General features: G+C 40.3%; 1 protein-coding gene across 1 annotated transcript in view; it reads right to left on the bottom strand.

The window, feature by feature from the left end:
• GPC4 (glypican 4) overlaps window positions 1-21,587 on the bottom strand; it is a 154,911-nt gene that overhangs the window by 13,933 nt on the left and 119,391 nt on the right. Inside the window, exon 4 of the mRNA XM_089657944.1 lies at window positions 9,271-9,436. Within this exon, the coding sequence (XP_089514070.1) occupies window positions 9,271-9,436 (166 nt within the window). The remainder of the gene's footprint in view (window positions 1-9,270; window positions 9,437-21,587) is intronic.

The raw sequence follows: 21,587 nt of genomic DNA, 5'->3' as shown, positions 1-21,587 counted from the left end.
CCATTTAGATTGCAAATATCTGAGACACAGCTTTGCTAAAGTACATACAAAATAAAGACCATTTATAATTACATAAGACAAAATTTGAGGAAAGGAAGCCAAATCTAGTGATTTTTTTTTTAAAGACAATACTTCAGGTGTCTGGTGGCTGCTGTCCTAGCTGAAGAGAGTGTGAGTGTGTGTGTGAGTGTGAGTGTGTGTGTGTGTGTCAGGGGGTGCAGAGGATCGAAGATTTCAACTAGAACAGCAGCCAATAACATAAGGTATACTTCCAATACAACGCAAGTACTATCTGTTATGCTGATTAAAAAAAAAAAAAAATCAACAAAACTTAACCTTTAACTCATCAGCTTCCTGAAACTACTCTGAACCTCTTACACCCCCTGTACACACATAGATTTCTCTATCAGATTCCTACATCCACATATACGGCATGGAAGGAGGAATCTTCTTTGCTGGCTATTGTATCCAGACAGCCACAGCTTGCCTGTGGCTGTCTACTTGCCTGAGCAGTGCCTGAACCAGATTGGATGCAGTCACTATTTGGTCAAAACTTTGTCACCCGGCTCCTTCGATTTTTTAAGTTGAAGTGTGCCAAACCTGGTGGTGCCATTAGAGCATTTATCAAATTTCGGATGATTCAGCACGAAATAGGTCAAAATGTGAGCCAGTTTAATACTGAGCTCTCACAAGAACACCAATTCTGTCCACTAATCACTGCCAAATTTAGGTGGTCCACACTCCACATGCTGAATTCCATATTGCTTAAAATAAACAGGATATTCAGCAATAAAAATGCAAAATCCTTGAAGCAGCCTCAATGCACAAGGTATAGACAGGGACTACAACATGCAGATCTAACTACCAGAGTCACAAATAAAAAGCTGCAAAGTGTATAGGCTCCATCAGCACCCACCAAAATCTCAAATATTGCTTGACAAGTGGTCTACTCATTGAACTGCAAACAAAATATAAATAGTGTTAACATTTTGTTTAAACAGGCCTGGAATTCAAAACTGCTCCTTTTCCAGTATCAAACCAAAGCACAAAAGGAATGACAGAGCCACTACCTATGGAATTTAGTTGATGTGACCTGGAGACAGGAATCTGACTAAATGCATATTTTGTAGAAAGGAAGAAAATGTAATAAAACAAAGGAGTCAGACGGTTTTGTGATGGATTTCAATAAAAAGTTGCTTCAAATCTCCGAGCAAAGGCCATTGGCATGAATATACCATTGTGATACAGGACGGGAAAAATTCTTTTGAAGTGTCAGCAAATGAGGGCTTGGTAAATAGAAAAGCACAAGCCTAACTAGCTGCTTGTCATCAAAGCTGCTTCTTTAGTCAGTATCTGACAGGATTAAAAAGTCTCCATTTTATTGGGCATTTCATGTGCTTAATAAGAATACATTTTCTGTTATTTTCATCCTTTATATATTTTTGTAATTCATGTCACCTAAAAGCAAATTATTTAATCTGGTAATTTAGTATTCCCTCTGTGGTCAGTAAAGGCCCCAGATTAATAATGTGTTTGTGAGAGCCTGAAAAGAAGCACAAACCCCTGATTCTTCAGGCTGTTTGGGGTCTTTGTAAACTCTGAGCTAGCCAGGCCATACACAAGAGCATGGGAATTGTATACGAATTGGGCCTTTTGTTATTCTTGATGCCATGGCATTACTTGTATCAGGGCTAAGGAATGCAAGTTTCCCCCCTCTCCTTGCTTTTGACTGCCAATACAGAAAATGCATTTGGCCTCCAGCTGAGCATCTGAACTGAGCTATAAAAGATAAGAGTATAATAATTGGCTCACAAGAATATATTCAACTGTAGCAGATAGACACTGATAGAGTGCAAAGGGAGAGTAGCTCATTAAAAAGTATAGTGTGCATCTAGGCTACAGTATTTTATTTGTGGTACATCCGAGATGGTGTCTCTTCTGGCACTGAGGAATACTCTAGGCAATAGAATTCTGTGCTAAATTGAACTTGGGAGGAAACACCAGATTGTATCCGTTAGTCAGCACCTAATAAGAAATAAACTGACAAAGAAGAAAGTTATGAATTGTGGGAAGCAGCTGTCTGTGTACGCCACTGAATCAGCTTTAATTGAAAAATTAATGGAATTATTTGAAGATCATAGATTCCCCACTTTTTCAGTAGAAGTGAGAAAGTAAATAGCCCTATGTATCCTTTATTGATCTCAGGTGCCCCTGTCCCACAGTACTATAGCAATGGGTCATATTCCTCTGAGATCATAGTCTTTATCTCCTGCTTGTTTAAAGTGTTAGGGTGTTTGGGATGTCTCAAACACTCAATATAGTTATGCCCTGTATAACACATGGCATTAGCCTATAGCATTTTCCTGATGTTTTCTAAGCATCTAGCAAGGCTATAGAAAGTGGACAGAAAAAGTCTTAAATTCAAGCAAACTACTCACAACCCAGCACATAAGAAAACAATAGCGAACCACTTTCCTATCACTTGAAGACTACCTAACAGCAGCTTGCTTACTACTTATATTGAATGAGGACAGTTGGAGTGACCACAAGGGGTTATAAACAGTTCATATGCATTGAAAATGCTGCAAGCAACGATTCAGCAATGGCCTAAAAATGAGCCACTTTTCAACCCCTGCCATGCATACCGTCTGGCTGGCAGACTGCTTGTGCCTCGGTCTGTCCTGAACACTTTATAGTACTAGGTATTAAAAGGTATGTTGCCCATAGTCACTTGAGTAATTAAATCTAGTGGATCAATTTCAGCATATTAAATCCCTCCACGGCATGTAAATTAACCACCTGCCCTCCAGAGGATTTACCCCCCTTCCTGACCAGGACATTTTTTGCGATACGGCGCTGCATTAAATTAATCAATAATTGCACTTTCTACATAAATGAAATTTATGTTCTTTTTCCCCCACAAATATAGCTTTCTTTCTGTGGTATTTAATCACCTGTGTGTTTTTTCTTTTTGCACTGTAAACAAAAAAAAGACAATGTTAAAAATATATATATATATTTTTGACTTTTTCCTATTGAACATGTCCAGAAAAAAATGTAAAAAAAATAAAATTGTCAAAATTTTGTTTAGGCCAAAAGAAAATGCATTCTGCTACATGTATTTCCTTAAAAAAAAAATCCCAATACGTGTAAATTATTTGGTTTACGTGAAAGTTATAGAGTCTACAAATGGCGGTATATATACTGGAATTTTTATGTATTTATTTTTTTACCAGTAATGACGGCGATCAGCGACTTATTGTGGGACTGCGACTGGCATTCTGACATTTGGGGGGGGGACTGACCAACTGCCACTGACATCCCCAGTGACACGAATACAGTGATCAGTGCCAATAAAAAGCACTGACACTGTACTAATAATGACACTGGGTACGAAGGGGTTAACATCTGGGGTGATCAAAGGGTTAACTGTGCATTTTACATAGTGTACGTTTTACTGTGTAGACAAGCTGCTTTGTATTGCTCTGCTGTGCAGAGCAATACAAAGCAGTCTGTACATGCTGACAGGGGAGAGATCTGTATTGTTTACATACAGACCTCTCCCGTCAGCTCCGCCGACAATCACAGAGTCCCGGCTGAGAATCAGTGGCTGGGACCCGGTTATTGACATGCTGAGGAGCCAATAGCGGCGTGGGTAGGGAGCGTGCACCCCCTGCCCATAAATACAAAATCGCTTTTATATACACGTGATTTTGCGCTTCCCTGCTGCACTGTAGCAGTACTTCTGCTATAGGGCGGTTGGGAAGCGGTTAAACCTGAGATTAAAGTATATATATATCAGTGGCTTCAATAACATGCTTGGCAGGTGCTACACCAACCGACCATGACAGGGTGTATAACTCCTGCTGCAAAATGTGTACACCCCTGGCCACTGCAGCTAAAGGGGGTGTGGTTAGGACAGGGGTGGTAAAGACACGTCTTAACTGAGGTTTTACCACCCTCCAAAATGCAAATGTAAATTAACCCTTACTGTTCTGAGCCCCCTATAAGGCTGCTTTTACACTGATGGGCTGAAGTTTACCTGTACCGAAGGTGCAGCACAGTTCATCTGGGACTTTCCTGGGTTAGCTGTGCTTTGCCATAGACTTCTATTATAACTTTCTTTATGCTTTATCTTTATGCTTTCATGAGTTTTTGTGTACTTTCAGATGGTGCACCAAACCGGCAGGATATAACAGAAGACCAAACCTAAGCACAGCAAACCCACAGGAAAGCTGCAGATACATTGCACTTCATATGCAGTGAGGGTAAACTGCAGCGCATCAGTGTGAAGCAGCCCTGTACTGTTATGCCCAATGTATTGCTTCACACTGACCTGAAGATCTCTTCTTTCCTGCTGCTGGCACCACTCTGGAGACCGCTAACTGGGATAAGAGGTGGAGTGCAGTTGCTATCGTTCCGAATGGGACAGGAAACAGCACTACAGAGGAGGCATCGGCCTATGTGGCTCTTGCTTCCTACTACAGCTCCAACTTTTCAAGTAGTCCCTCTGCACTCTTGTTTGATGCTCTGGGATGGTGGGTGGGTCATCAAGCCAAGAACGTGATGTACCAGTCACCTGTCCGACATCTACTGGTTGCTGACCCCTGGCATAAAGAGACAGCCCAATCCAGCAAAGAAATCCCCATATATTCAGCAAAAAGACATCCCCATCCTGGCAAAGAGACATTCCTAAAAAACATCAGCTCAGCTCCCAGGTATAGGAATTGTGCAGCAGCAATGTAGCACCTACATATTCAATGGGCAGGCTGGTCCATGAAAACTCCCCCCCCCCCTCCTCTTTACCAGCACAAACCAACTAAGCTCCAATCCCAGCTCATTGATGCAAGATGCGGCCCTTCCCTCGGTTTGACTGAACCAAGCTCTATTCATATTGTAAGTTGTGTTAGAGCAATAAAGTATTAGTTTACCTTTTGAGAAAAAAAAATAATATATTATGCACATATTTTTGCAGAAAAAGTACATTTATTATATTTAATTTTAGGAGCCTGCAAAGCACTGCACCAGTGATTAGTGGATAGTGGGTGCAATGTCATGTTTCCACAGACAAGCCCTACAGCTTTCAGCCCATACCTCTTTATAGGCTGTCAGTTTGAAAGCTGCACAGTTTATGAATGAATCACGAGCATGCTCATCAGGTCATCACTGTGGAATCCCACACAGTCGTGCCATTTTTTTAAAAAAGTGACAGTGGGTACGGGTAGATGAACCCCTCCCCGCTATCACCCTAAATATGGCTGTAATGTGTAACATGCTCCAGAAGGTGAACTTAGGCTTTAAGGAGCAGAAACAAAAAAGAGGAGCGGCTGACTAAAAGCTGGTTATGTATATTTTTTTCTAGAGGTCTGTCACATACTTTATGAATGGTATTTAATTACTGGAAAAAAATCCACTAAAGAGGTAACAGCTTGAAGAGAGGATCTAAAACAATAATGTAAAAAAGGCAAAACATAGCAAGCAAGGCACAGATTAATTAAAGCATTTTGTTAAATTCATGACATGGTTCTGGGGATTACAGCATTGTTCAGTGCCTAGGGCGCCTGAAACCTGATGTGCATTAAGTAACAGTGTATATACCAGCAGGGCAGCCAAAATACTTCTACATAGAGATCATCTCAGAGAAACGCCTAATGAAAACAGACTTTGTGGAAATAGCCAGTTGGCTTTAAGATTATAGCAGTATTAGTTTAGTATTAGCTCAAAGTTCAATGAAGGCAGAAAAAAAAAATCAATTTCCTGGAAGCAAATCCTGGCAGACAGCAGATGTGCATTATCAGAAAACAAGAGTTAAAATATAACCACATCAGAGGTGATACACTGAGAAATACTAACAAAGATAAATATTAATTTATAGTCAGGAGGCAGAAACTATGCTTAAAGAGCATATATTTAATAAGCAGTTCCTATTCTCAAGTTACTATGCTAGAGTACACAGTACCAATATGAAACCTTAAAGTGATATTAAAGCCTGATTTGTTTTTTTTTAAGTAACAAACATGTCTTACTTACCTGCTATGTGCAATGGTTTTGCACAGAGCAATCCTGATCCTCTCCTCTTCTCAGGTCCCCCGCCAGTGCTCCTAGCCCCTTCCTCCTGCCCCCCATAGCAAGCAGTTTGCCAGTGCAGGCTTAGAGTCAGAATGCTCTTTAGCCATAGCCACTAATTTTTATTTTTTTATTTAGATCTTGTTTTTCTAGTTTGCTTTGCACAAACTTTGAGGTTTAATTCTTTATTTATTCCTTCTCCACTCTGCATATCACTGAAAGAAAGGTGTTCTTTAATAATACTCATGCAACTATTACGGCCCAATTCTGCAAATTAGAAATGCAGGCCCTAAAGGAAGGCTTCTGACCTCCTGAGTGGGCTACAACACACATTCCACCTGAGGGCGATAATGTTCTATACTGTGTTAAGTACTACACAATTTTCATGGTGTGACTGATCTCTGCAGCATCAATGAGGAATTTCCTACACACCACATAAACGGTAACATCCTGCTTTTTAGAATCCGTGTGTTCTAAATTTTCACTAAGGCCCCATTGCCTATGCAATTCTCATTAACGTAGTGCAATCAAAGAGCAAACATGTCTGAAATGACCAAATCTGTAGCAATGATTCCGTATATAGAGGTACATTTTTACATATGAAATGCACTTTCTGCAGTAAGTTCAATAAATTCACTATATAGATATATAGGATAGATTGTAAACTCTAGAGCAGCCAATTTGTTTTTTTTTTCATTCAACCAGCTGGTTAAAAGGAAAAATAAATAGTGACTCGATTACCCCATCCACACACTTGATGTGTATAGGGGAATCCTCCCTGCTGAGCCTTTGTATTCTGAGAGCAGGGAACTTCCCCACTGTCAAAATACACTGATCAGCGCTGCCAGCTACAGCTGGTGATGCTGATCAAGTGGGGGAAATCCAGCACGGCAGTTGTACAGGATTCAATCCGTAGATTGACTTCTGAACAACTTCTCTGACCATATATGGATCAAAATTCAGCCAATGCCCGCTATACCGGCCGAATTTCAATCCATGAATTGTATGGCCAGCTTAATGAGAAAGGTCCTCTGCTGTATTGAACTGTAATGTAACTGTACTGGTTCCCTCTGTTTTGTAAAGCATTCAACAAACAATTGCTGCAGTTTAAATCCTGTATAATAATAAAAATTAACAATAATAATATTGAGCTGCAAAGGATTAATGTTTTCTGAAATACAGCAATGCCCAGAAGTCTATCAAGACTAGAGTTTAGCTGTAAGTCCTTCAACATACACTATTGCCAAAAGTATTGGGACACCCATCCAAATCATTGGATTCATTTGTACCAATCACCTCCATGGCCACAGGTGTATAAAATAAAGCTCCAAGGCATGCAGACTGCTTCTAAAACATTTGTGAAAGAATGGGTCACGCTCAGGAGCTCAGTGAATGCAGGCGTGGTAACTGTGATTAGTTGCCATCTGTGAAATTTCCTTGCTACTAAATATTCTACAGTCAACTCTTAGTGGTATTATAACAAATTGGAAGTAACTGGGAACAACAGCAACTCAACCACAAAGTGGTAGGCCATGTAAAATGACAGAGCAGGGTCAGCGCTTGTTGAAGCGCACAGTGCGCAGAAGTCGCCAACTGTCTACAGAGTCAATAGATAAAGAGCTCCAAACTTCGTGTGGCCTTCAGATTAGCAAAACAGTGCGTAGAGAGCTGCATGGAATGGGTTCCCATGGCTTGGCAGCTGCATCCAATCCTTACATTACCAAGTGCAATGCAAAGCATCGGATGCAGTGGTGTAAAGCACACCACCACTGGACTCTAGAGCAGTGAAGTGTTCTCTGGAGTGACAAATCACGCTTCTCTGTCTGGCAATCAGATGGACTTGTATGGGTTTGGTGGTTGTCAGGAAGACCGATACTTGCCTGACTGCATTGTGCAAAGTTTGGTGGAGGGGGGGTTGTGGTGTGGAGTTGTTTTTCAGTGCTTGGGCTTGAAGGAACTCTTAAGGTGTCAGCATACCAAGACATTTTGGACAATTTCATGCTCCCAACTTTGTGGGAATAGTTTGAGAATGGCCCCTTCCTGTTCCAACATGACTGCGTACCAGTGCACAAAGCAAGGTCCATAAAGACATGGATGAGAGTTTGGTGTGGAGGAACTTGACTGGCCTGCACAGAGTCCTGACCTCAACCTGATAGAGCACCTTTGGGATGAATTAGATAGGAGAATGTGAGCCAGGCCTTCACATCCAACATCAGTGCCTGACCTCACAAAAGTGCTTCTGGAAGAATGGTCAAACATTCCCATAGACTCACTCCTAAACCTTGTTGACAGCCTTCCCAGAAGAGTTGAACCTGTTATAGCTGCAAAGGCCCTGGGCCAACTCAATATTGAACCCTACGGACTAAGACTAGGATGCCATTAAAGTTCATGTGCGTGTAAAGGCAGGCATCCCAATACTTTTGGCAATATAGTGTATGTCTATTAAAGATCAGCAAATGTGACCAAACAAGTCTACCCTGCTCTCTGTTGTGATTCACTCCGCTACTGTTTTCTTTAAAGTAGAACTATTGGCAAACACTTTTTTTTTTTCCATTTTGAATAGAGCAAGGGAGGGTTATAAACCCTGTCAATTTTTTTCTCCACCATCTTTGTCCCATTGCAGAGATTTCCCTTCACTACCTGTCCCATAGCCAAACAGAACATGAAAGAAAATCCCTGTAAATTAAAGGGAATTCCCTGGGGACCCCCAGATCATCATAACTAGTGTCCCCATTGGAAGACTTCCCCTCTATTAATTTTCTGGGGACAACCCAAAATTTGGGATTTTTTTTACCTTCACTTTCAATGATAATGGTAAACAGGACAAATAGAAAGGATGAATCTCCCCAACAGGGACACAGACAGCAATAAAAAAAAAAACTGACAGGTATTTTAATCCATCTCCACTCTATCAAAAAGTAAACAAAAAGTTTTACCTTTAGTTATACTTTAAACATGGAAGCACAAATATATTTTACACAGCCTAATCAAGTATTCAGGAATCAGATGATAGGAGATTGCCCATTACCAGAAAGTGGATTGAGGAAAAAAAAAATTGAGAAAAAGGGCAACATTTGATTTTTTTGTCCAGGATTTGGCAACTAAAGCTGGCAAAAAAGCCTTATAGCTACAAGAAAAAAGCAGTAATACTTTTAAGCACAAAAATACCACGTTTTTTTCAAACCACACACGAATGTCACCTACCTATAAAATTGTTCCATTCAGTATCCAGATCTCCTGGATTGGCCAGACAGCCTCTCATCACATTCAGACAGTAGTTGTTGCAAGGCTTTACCGTTACTAGTCCTCTACAGTGAGGACAGTAGGTCATCTTCATCATGGCCCGTATACAGTGAGGCGTAGGGTTCACCTATAGTCAAATAAACAGGGAAAAACAATAAGTATGAAAAGCTTACATTCAATACAATACATTTAAAGTGTTACTAAACCCAGGACCCTGAATCCACTATATCTGGTTTCCCACAGTACAAAGAACATGGAAATGCAATTATTTTAGTAAACAAACTGCTAAATACCTTTTCTCATCAGCAGTTAAAGCAGTCTTGTGACTTCTATCAGTGTTCAGCAGAGCACTGGTTAAAGCCTGTTGGAGGAGTTGTCTTTCTCCCCTGACTGTCCTAGTAGGCTGTATAACCCCTGACCTTCTGTCTGTGTTGATTGGCCCTGTGCTGATCACATGCAGCCTCCCAAAGAAAAAAAAAACTCTCTAGCCATACACACTAAACTGGGCATGTGCAGAGTGACTCCTAGAGCTTTGTACTACCAGCTGATGGATTGGGGACAGTAAAAGAAGGGGAGGATCAGAGATGACAGGATCAAACAGACTTTTTACACAATGTGGCGGATTAACCACTTAGGTTCAACAGTGAGTATACCAAACTTGCTTTACTGCATATACATACTGATTTTACTGTTGTTGGTTTATTAACACTTTATTACAGGACAGCATTATCACTTTCTCAATCTGAGGCCAGCAGCCAACTATTCAATTTCAGCTTGGTGGATTTTTTTTGTGGGTAAAGGCCAAAAGTTGGGTGGTTTTTATGGCTTTATATACAGTATATCACCATTAAGATGGACCACTTCACCATAGTAATGACTCATTTGTTCTCAAGGTTTCTGAGGTCTGGCGTTCTCCAGGATGACAATACACGTAACTTCAGAGTCCTAGTTACTAGGAGAAGCTGAAAACTGCATTGTGTGACCCAGGAATAGATTAACATATTTACTGATGGGATTATCATGGCATACTTCATCTGTATGCTTACCAGGCATCTGACTTTCCAGAGCATGACACTGCTGTGATACAACAAAGAGCACAGTAGCAGCGGTACAGCACATTTTTACAGTTTCTTAGCAGAGAAATACAATGCCACTGCTGCTGTCTTGGCGTAGACTACACAAGCACCATATCATGGTGGTGGGAAGAAATGGGATATTTCAAAATGAAGGGGCAATGCAAAAATTGTATGAAGCATATTTTCTGTTTTCCAACATTGGCAGAACAATTGGTTTCTAGAATTGAGACTGTTTAAGCCAAAGAAACGTTTCAAATGTTTCTATTTACCTTCAAATCATCAAATAATCACAAAGAGCATGAAGGCATAAGCAGCATGTCAGGAAGCATCATGTTGCACAAGCAATATTTTGTTGTAGAAAATCTTTTAGTAGAGAATATATTTACTTCTCATTTAATAATTGTGTGATAGAGCATCCATGAGTTTGGTAAGCAACTGTCTTATGTTTATAGGTCTTAAAAGAGAAGTATGGACTTAAAAAACAAACATTTATTCACCTAGGGTGGATGCAGCGTCAGTCTGTTGCTGCATCTGTCCCCTTCCAGCTCTGCAGTGAGAACTGAGCAATCAAACACTGCTGATTGCTCAGCTCTCTCCCTCCGATCTGAGCAGTCTGTCAGTCTCTGGCTTTCTGCTCTGCCACTCCAGTGCTCACTGGAGCAGTGGGCTGTGGAGGGGGCAGGAAGGGCTGACTTTATTTTTTGCACTTTTGATTTTTATTTAGTTTTTTTTGTCTTGTACTATTTAAAAATCAATATGGATATGTTTTCATTTTATATACCATTCACAATTTGTTTTTAGAGACTAAATGAGGATTCCACTTGATTTTGAAACTATATTTAACAACACAAATGTTTGCTTTGCACTTTATACAAATCCTATGGACTGACTATTGGTTTTTATCATGCATTTTCTCTCTGTATACTAGCCCTGCCTACACTACCTACATTTCACCTGGCCATACATTTAGGTGTGTAGAGGGGTCATATCTGTTCTCTTATAGAAGGGAGGGGGGATGTCTGTTAACGTATTGGGGGGTGTAAAACTTGTCCTCTTATAGGAGGGGGGGGATCATGTCTGTCCTATTGTAGGAGGGGGATCATGTCTGTCCTATTGTAGGAGAGGTCAGTGCTCATCTTGTATTCCCAGATTCCGGCATATGCACAGTTGTTGCAGGGGATAGTCTTCTGGGGATACACATCTTGATGATAGAAAGGAGCTTGAATTGGCTGCTCAGCATACGCTAGTACTGAGGACCCAAGTGTTTCCGTGTGCAAGGGTAACCTGACAGAATAACGTTTTTTTTCCCTCACTGGGGCTGGCACCTCTTTTACTCAATCATCAGAATCACTTCTGCTGAGTGTTAAAAGAGTTCGACACTTCCCTTTCCTGACAATCACCTTGCAAAGTCTCCCCCTCTCTACTAGTCCCCAGGTGAGGTGCTGGAGACAAGCAGGAAGGTGTTAGAATTTTTTTTTTTTATTAGGACAAGTAGATTGTTATGAAGGACAAGTAGATTGGGACCTCAATTTAGTCCCTTGGACAAGCAGATTTGTTTTACTTTCCACACCCCTGTATACTTCTCCGTTAAAGCAAAATATCACTTAAACAGATACAACCAGCAAAGCTGGCCATACACTATTAGAATTACTCAAATCAGTGACAAGAACATTTGAAGGAGCAGAATGAAATTTTTTTCTTGAACAAAAAGTATTTCTAACAGAAAATGTGGTTTTCATTTCGGAAATAACATCCACTCCAAAACCAAATGTTAAAAGCAAAGTTATATGGTGATCGTCATTCAACCAGTCATGAAATTTACAAACAATTTTCGTATGATTGTTTGTTTGAAAATCTAGTGTATAGCCAGCTTTACAAGAGCTAGTGTGCAATTACCAAAACACCTGCAGAGTTGCAGCATGTTACATTAATACACAATGTGTGTTTTTAAAAACTAACCCACTCAAATGAAACATGTAGGCCTTTCTTTCAAACTCACTACCATGTAAAGCTGACCACAGAAGGTTCAAATCTCGGCCAGTTCAGCAGGGACCAGCCACGATTGGAAAAATCTGTCAGGCTGTCGGATTTTACATGCATTTACTATTATAGCCACTGTCAGTAATCACTCTGTACTCCTGGCGGGGAAGTCTCACCCTGACCCCTCCACCCCCCACCCCATGGGGAGAATACAATGGCCACGTGAGGGATTCCCCCCCTCAACACCGACTGTGTTGATAGGGGAATCAAGCAATTTTCTTTCCTGTAACCCGTGGTTGTCTTACAGTATTGTTAGGAACAGACTAAAAGCAACAGATTGTCTGTTGTCCACAAATTTTGCGCTGTAAAATTCAGCAAACTCCAGGATGATGCATCTGGGGGGAAAGAACCCTTGAGGTACCCGTAGACAGGAGATGATCATTGCATAATTTGGCCGTGAAATAGGGAAATGACGGCATACAAGCAGTCTGTGACCTTTTCAAAGACCTTTGGTTAAGGACAGACTGTAGAAGCAGATTTTATTAGCCAAGTGCTATTGTTCATCCAAGATAGGTCTGGTGCCAGGCATGTCTGCTGAGTAAGTAAACATGTAGACATATGTCAGACAAGTGTAAATGCTTCTGTGCAGTCATTCATTACAAAACAACCTGACTTCAGTTTACCATACTGAGATCAGGTAAAATATTAAAAGGTTAAGTGATACTGCAATTTGCACAAGCTTGCTGAAAAAAAAAAAGTTTTAAAATGAGATTTCTATTACTTTACAAAACGCTTCAGATGATTTGAAAGGGGAAACCACCACCTGCAGCTTCCAAGACTTGGGAATCCTAAACCCAAACTCCCAGAGATCACCTGTAGAACTGTATGAAATAAAGTAGCCTGGAAAAACAATTATCTGAAGTTTACTAAACAAGCTGCTCCAACAGGAACCAGTTTGTCAAAGTAATGTAATTAATAACATGTCCAGAATTCCATTGTAGATTGCAGGAGTACTTTATCACTACATAGATGGGTTGTGAAATAGTGAGTTTCCTTTAAAGAGAGATTGAACTCAATTCCTCATTACACTGAACTGCCATTTTATAGGAAGAACACAGAAATGTTAATTGTGCTGAAGTTGCACCCTAAAAGATATTTTTCTGGAATTGCTCCTGAAACATGGCACTTTCTGGTGTACAAGTGTGCCTATGCACTCCTGTAACTGCAGCCTCAAAGAGGTATATCTTCAATATGAGATCTAAGTATTGTGGATCTGACTACTAGCCTCAGAAGATTTGAATTTGGTAATGTCACTACTGTGCTGCTAATGGAGAAAAAGCGAAACTCTGCCTCCACCAAGATGGGAGTCTCCATCTACACAAATGTGGAACAAGGCATGTTACGTTGTAGGGAGACCACAGGCAATTCTGGTAACTAGTTATAGATATATGAGCTTCATGGTCAAGAATAATTCAACAAGTACTGGCCAGGAAGAAGTCACAACAGGGGACAGAGGTAAGATTTTACCAGTAGGTTCTGATTAGCATTAAAGCAGATCTTTCAATCCCCTATTAAAAAAAAAAAAAAAATCTTACCTATGGGTTTTTTTTGAGGCACTGGTAATGTAGCCAGGGCCTCACAGATGCGCCTTGGGAAGGCTACATCACAAGAGCCTTCCTGAGTGATCTAGTCTTAAAACCTAGCTCATCTAAAAAAAATAAATAAAAATAAACAACTTTTCCCCCAAAGAATAAGTGTGATGTCCCAAGATTAGCACATGACATCTGTGCCTCTTTTCGGGCATGCACTGTACTTTAAGCACATCTGTTGAATATTCCTCGGGACAAGATCCTTTTTCCAGCAGATTCGGGTGCATGCATGAGATGAGGCACATACGTTAGTCACTGGGGCAGCACAGAAGAAGAAGCCGACCGTCAATTGCCATTTTTAAAAAATGGTGGTACAGGTGTTAGACTAGTTGGGAAACTACTGCTAACATTTTTAGTAAATACTTGACATTTATGTGTTAAATTTAATTGTGTAAATTGTGTGTTTAATTTAAGTGTTTCATTTTAGTTGTTGCCCTCCAAAGGATTTACCCTCCCTTCCTGACCAGGCCATTTTTTGCAATACAGCGCTGCGTTACTTTAACTGACAATTGCATGGTCACAAAACGCTGCACCCACATTAAATTTATGACCTTTTTTCCCATGATTAGAGCTCTCTTTCAGTGGTATTTGAACGTCTGTTTTTTATTTTTTGCGCTATAAAGAAAAAAAAAGACAATTTCGAGGAAAAAAAAGCAAAATTTTTGACTTTTTGCTATTAAACATGTCCAGTAAAAATTTTTTTTTTTTTAGAAAAAAAAATCCCAATACGTGTAAATTAATTGGTTTACGTGAAAGTTATAGCATTGACAAATGGCGGTATATATACTGGATTAAATATTTTTTTTTACTAGTAATGGCGGCAATCAGCGACTTATAGCGGGACTGCTGCGAACATTCTGACACTGGGGGGGAACAAAGTGTCACCGACATCCACAGTGACACCAATACAGTATATCAGTTCTAATAAAAAGCACTGACACTGTACTAATGACACTGGGCAGGAAGGGGTTACCATCTGGGGTGATCAAAGGGTTAAAAGTGTGCTGTTTCACATTATGTGCTGTGTGTGCTCTTCACCTAAGCACACTACTTTGCATACAAAAGCAGCCATACAAAGCAGTGTGCAGGAGCTGACAGGGGAGAGAACTGTATTGTTAACACTGGCCAGGACCCAGTGATTGAAAGCTGAGGCTGTGAATGGCGGAGGGCAAGTGGTTAAATGTTTTGTGATATTTTTTTCACAAATAAAAGGTATTCACACAATAAGAAAAAAATTTTTTTCAGAGAGATCGTATGATAATCTGATTTTAAGTGATCTGATCACATGCAAAATTATCCGAAGGTAAAAGCATGAAAATGTTCTTATAAGATAAAAAAATGAAAGTTTTTTGTTTAATCAGTACAGTATTCATCTATTAAAAAAATTGAGTGACCAAGACCATGTACGCTTGAAAATGAAAGAATATATTACAATACATCATTGCAGAAAGTTGCTTTCTATCTTTCGAGAATTTACGTAAGTCTCTCAATCTATTCCTTTTAATATGAGTCTAGCAAAGAATTAAAATAAACAAACAAAAAAGAAACAGATGATCATTTGTGTGATATTCTTATCTTGTGTATTAGGCATAAGAATGGGATTTGAATAAAGTAAATAAACAGTGCAGCAACCAGTACCAAAGTAAAATAAAAGACAGATATACTGAGTTTAACCTTTGTTGTGTTAAGGAAAGGCAAACAAAAACCCATTTGGTGGTATGGACAATCCTGTGTCAGAATGATACATTTCACACCACAGCTGATAACACCCTTAATTGACCTTGTTCATTAATTCTGCATGAAGACTATAGATACTGAAAAGCCTTATTCAGGTGAGAGGTTTGTCAGGTTTTGATTACCAGAAGCTTTCAAAGACCTTAAAAGGGATTGCCACCCCCCTCCCCCCCCCCAAAAAAAAAAATCACCTTGGAAAAGCAGAGAGTGAGGAAATGTAAACCAACAAGGAACTTCTTAAGGTTTGTATGCACAGACTGAAATAAGGCTGGTTCAGCAGGGACCAGACGCATTTTGATCTGTGCATGGCCCTCACTGTTCCACAGAAGTCAACCCAACTTCTGTCATATGGTCACACTGCAAACTCTCTTTGATGAGCGCCTGCAATGGAACGGTGTAAAAAAAAATGCATTAAGATAAAGGAAAATGCAGAGAATACATTAAGGTAGAAGCGCATTGAGTTTAAAAATGCTTTAAAGTGGTAGTCAACACCGCTTGCTCACTTGTACCTACAGATAATCTTATAATAAAGCTTACCTGTAGGTACAAGGAATATATCCTAAAATGTCCACGTTCACGAGATATTCATTACTTCTGTAGCCGTTGATGTCACTGAGCTCTGAAGGTCCGTGGCTCCCGTGCAAATGCACGGGAGTGATGTAATCACAGCTCGGCCATTCTTACAGGCAGTGCCCACGAACCCAGAAAAAAGACCAGGTGACGATGGCAGCCTGTCAGAGGTGACAGCATGCCAATAGAGGGTTTCATTTTAAGGTAAGTTTCTCATCATGTTATAGTATGCAATGCATACTAGCACGATATAATATTACCTTGTAGGGGGAAACTTTTAGCTAAGACTAGCTATCACGTTAGTTGACAACAATGGCTGTCATAGCCATTGTGTGTACTATTGTGATCTCTGTGATTGGTCACAGTAATCACATGGTACAGGGGCCAGTCACAACGGACCTGTACCATGTGATAGCTGTGGCCAATCACAGCTATCAAAATAGTACACAATGGCACATGATTGGATGCTATTCATAAAAATTGCTTATACACCGCAATCATCACTGTAACAAGCAATCATAATGGTGCTCCGGTTTCCTCCCACACTCCAAAGACATGCTGGTAGGTTAATTGGATCCTGTCTAAATTGGCCCTAATATGTGTATGTATGAATGTGAGTTAGGGACCTTAGATTGTACACCCCTTGAGGGTTAGGGACTGATGTGAATGTTCAATATATATATGTGTAAAGCGCTGCGTAAATTGACAGCGCTATATAAGTACCTGAAATAAATAATAATGTTAAAAAAAATAAATAAAGCCCAATTACTTCCCCGGAGTAGTACAGTGTCACTATGGAGACTGTGGTGCTCTGGTTACAGTATGTAAAAAAAGAAAAAAAAAGAAAAGTATATTACCAAAGTTAACAAATGCTGCACACATAAAATGTGGTAATAAAGAAGTATAAGTGTGAAGGTCTGAATGCTATCACAGCTAAATCATCTAGTACTTGAGTGAACCAATCCACTAATCTTATCTTGTCTGACAAATTTATGAAAGCATGAAAATGTACCTTGTGCTCTTATCATTATAAGGCACTTAGAGGTTGCCACTCCCAACCAACAGGCCACAAAAAATCCAAAAGGCAAGATATTGCAATCTCTCAATTGCTCATCACAGACCACAACATTCAGACTATTGTTAACCACTTATAAAAACATGTTCTGCAAGAGATAAATCACCCAAAGCAGTGTGTGTCATTGAGATACATTGCAAATTGTTCCACACAATATGCGTTATTTTTTTCTGTTGGAACAGATATAGTGGACATAAAGGACTCTAAAATCTTCCTAATATTGCCCGAATTGTATCCTACCATAACAGAGATTTTCCTAATCTGAGTCAAAGGGCAGATCTAGGGTCAGGATAAGAGAAAGATTTCTCTTTGCCTCATGGCCTCCTCAGATACTTCATACCAGTATACAAAGATCTAAGACTTGCAGAAACTAATGCCATTCCATTTGCAAAAGACAGCCACCACAACCTTTGCTGGGTAGGACAGAACTTATTGGTGGCAGTGGCTTAGTACCAGGGATGGACCATGTTCCCCACAAGTAGCACTATGGAGGGTCATGTTTCTGTGGGTAACCATAAATTATTATTATACAGGATTTATATAGCGCCAACAGTTTGCTCAGCGCTTTACAATATAATGGGAGACAATACAGTTCAATACAAGAGGGTTAGGAGTGCCCTGCTCCTCAGAGTTTACAATCTAGGATAAATGAGGGGTTCTGATTGTCAACAAGCCAGTGCATATGGGTATCTGATGTTTTCTGTAGAAAGATCTTACCTTGCACATTCAATGGACAGTGCATACACATCTGTTTATTCCTGCAACCCCCCCCCCTCCTCTTCTGCATAGGCATTTGATACAATGATTTTCAAATCTATACAATGTCAGACTGCTATATAAATGTAAATGTACAAGAATAGTTTATAAAATATGTATACACCTGCAAGTACTTTAGACATTATTTGATCAATGAAAGTTTTTGTTTTTTTATACTAGATTTGTTTACAGAAAGAATAATTCACATTTATATGAGAATACAGATTGGTGGCTGCCCTCTAGCCAGCTCTCGTACATATATGTAAAGATATAGTGGCAGTAGAGAGAGCACACATGAAAATCGCCAAATCTTGCTGAAGATTATATATGTTTTTTTAAAAGAGCTATTTGCTTACATGAGCGAAAGCTTCAATGTACTTGATTTTTCATTCTGTGTCAAAGTTTGGAATCAAAATGGTTTGAAGCCTGATTAACCTCCCTGGCGGTATTCCCGAGTGTAGCTCGGGGTAACATTTCAGTACCAAAAGCGGTAACCCCGAGCTACACTCGGGCTTACCCTGCGGCACTGCTCCGGCAAGTGTTCTTCACTTACCTTACCCTGCGCTCCCACGATGTGTCCCCTGCAGCGTCCCCGGCCATCTCCTTCGGCCGATGCCGGCATCCGGCTTCTGTGTCCTGTCCCTGTGACGTCGGGACGTACGGGCGCCGCCGGCGGCGGCGGGAAATTTAAAAATTTTAAAAAATGTCATTTTTTTTTTTTTTACATTTTACATAGTAAAACATTGCTGTCTCAACCAATTTCACATACATATTGTCCCTAGTGCTTTGTCCTGCGCCCTGCCTGCATTTTGTCTGTTCTTTCTGCCTGGAAACTGAGAAATGTCCACGGCGTCCAAAAAGTGTCCCTTTAGGTCAAAAGCGGTTTAGATCAGCTAGAGAACAGCGATAGTAAATCAGAACCACTTGCAGAATTGAGTGATAATGATTCGTGGGGGAAATTTGTCATCAGACACTGAAAACGATTTTGCGACTGAGCTCAGCAATGTGCGAACTTGGCGCTCTATTTCACATTTCAGTGTTTTTGGTTTGATTATATTATTGAATTAAATTTTTTATTATTTTTATGATTATTTATTAAATTATAATTTATGATTTTGTGTTTCAAATTTTATCATACCCGGGATGTTTACTAGACTCTTGTTCGGACAGATTTCAGTGAGTTTTTCCTAAAAATTACAGCCTACAATAAAAAAAATACATATTTCCATGCAAAAAAATGGTACCGCTTTCAGCACCAAAAATCTGAAATAATCATACCGCCAGGGAGGTTAAAGTGATACTAAACCCAGGACCCTGCATTCACGCTATCTGGTCCCCCACAGTACACAGAACATGGAAGTTCAATTATTTTAGTAAATATAAACTGCTAAATACCTTTTATCATCAGCAGTTAGAGCAGTCTTGTGATTTTTATCGGTGTCCAGCAGAGCACTGGTTAAAGCTTGTAGAAGGAGTTTTCTCTAGGAGGATGAGGAACCTCTGTCTGGGCAGTGCTGATTGGCCCTGTGCTGATCACATGCATTCTCCCAAGAGAAAAAAAAAACTCTCTAGCAATACACACCAAATTGAGCATGTGCAGTGTCTCCACACTGTCTTATCAGGAGAAACAAGGGAGACATTGGAAGAGAGGATCAGAGAAGTCAGCATCAACCAGCATTTTTACACAATGCAGAGGATTAACCCCTTAGGTTCCATAGTGAGTATTACAAGCATGCTTTACTGCATATACAGACTGTTACTGTTGTGGGTTTAGGAACACTTTTAAGAGTTTAACTATGCATATGTATGCAAAAGCAATACTAAATGCAAGTTGTGCAACTGTCCGCTATGATGACTATGCACTATGATGACTATGCCCTATAATGACAAATCACACTATGCACCCAATATGATGACCCATAACCACCAATCTTGCCCAACGTTTGATCTCCAACTGCTACTTTCTAAAAGACATCTGAATCCAATTTAGTGGCTGTGAGGCAACACAGATCAGTTCATACTTAAAGGCTAAGTTCACAAAAAAACTAAACATGCACATATTTTTGAGGATTAAAAAATGTTTTGTATTTTTCTTTAACCACTTTTGGGCCGCCCGCCACCTGCCCACAATGTACTGTGGATTTTCCAACACGGGGGCGTGCAACAGGACGAGCGACATACCCATACATTGCTGGTCTTTTTCCAACACAGGGGGGCGCGCAACAGGACCAGCGACATACCCATACATTGCTGGTCTTTTGCCAACACGGGGGGGGGGGGCACGCAACAGGACCAGCGACATACCCATACATTGCTGTTCTTTTGCCAACACAAGGGGGCACGCAACAGGACCAGCGACATACCCATACATTGCTGGTCTTTTGCCAACACGGGGGGGCACGCAACAGGACCAGCAACATACCCATACATTGCTAGTCTTTTGCCAACACAGGGGGGGCACGCAACAGGACCAGCAACATACCCATACATTGCTGGTCTTTTGCCAACACAGGGGGGCACGCAACAGGACCAGCGACATACCCATACATTGCTGGTCTTTTGCCAACACAGGGGGGGCATGCAACAGGACCAGCGACATACCCATACATTGCTGGTCTTTTGCCAACACCCCAGCGGGTGCTATGCGATCACATGATCACGACAACAAAGCTTTCATGAATCAATCTTATTCATAAAAGATTTGCTTCTGTTCCTGGAGAGCTGTGATTGATCCATAGCTCTCACATGACACATCATGCACCCTGTACCATATGACCAGCTGGATCCAATCACAGATCACTATTTATTGTCATATCATTGTCATAACTGTCATGAACGTAACACATTCATGACAGTTCAAAGCAAGCTTTGCATTACACAGCAATATACTACATTGCTCATGCAATGCAAAGTGTAAAAAAAAAACAAACTCTGATTACCCCCCAGAGTAGTACAATGTTAGTATGGTAAAATTAAAGAATTAAAAAAAAAAAAAAAAAAAAAACTGTAAAAAAAAAAAAAAAACTAAAAAAAAAAAAAAAAAGAAAAAGATTTCTTTTTAAACTACTTGCTGCCCACCAGAAATGTGCAGATGAGTGATGGCTTTGGGCAAAGCGACATAAACTTGCGTCGCTTTCTATTTCTAAGTGTGTGCGCCGCCAACCCTCACTGCCCCCTATGCTGTCCAGGGAGAGAACAACAAACACGGCACTGCGTAAAAGCACTACATTTTACACACATTAGATTAGCACAGTTAACTCTTTGATCGCCCCTATTAACCTTTTGATCACCCAGCCAGTGACATTAGTAGTGCCAGTATATAGAATTTTTCACTGATCACTGGATTACTGCCACTAGCAACATCAGAAAGTGTCAGGGTCAGTTAGCGGCCCTCCAAGCCAGGGTCAGTTAGCGTTAGATTGCCCACACACTATTGCA

This window comes from Staurois parvus, unplaced genomic scaffold (assembly GCF_062004578.1).
Source record: "Staurois parvus isolate SC_StPar_1 unplaced genomic scaffold, SC_StPar_1.0 ptg001045l, whole genome shotgun sequence".
Classification (NCBI taxonomy): domain Eukaryota; kingdom Metazoa; phylum Chordata; class Amphibia; order Anura; family Ranidae; genus Staurois; species Staurois parvus.
The sequence above is the reverse complement of the archived record's forward strand: the minus strand, read 5'-3'. Positions and strand labels throughout refer to the sequence as shown.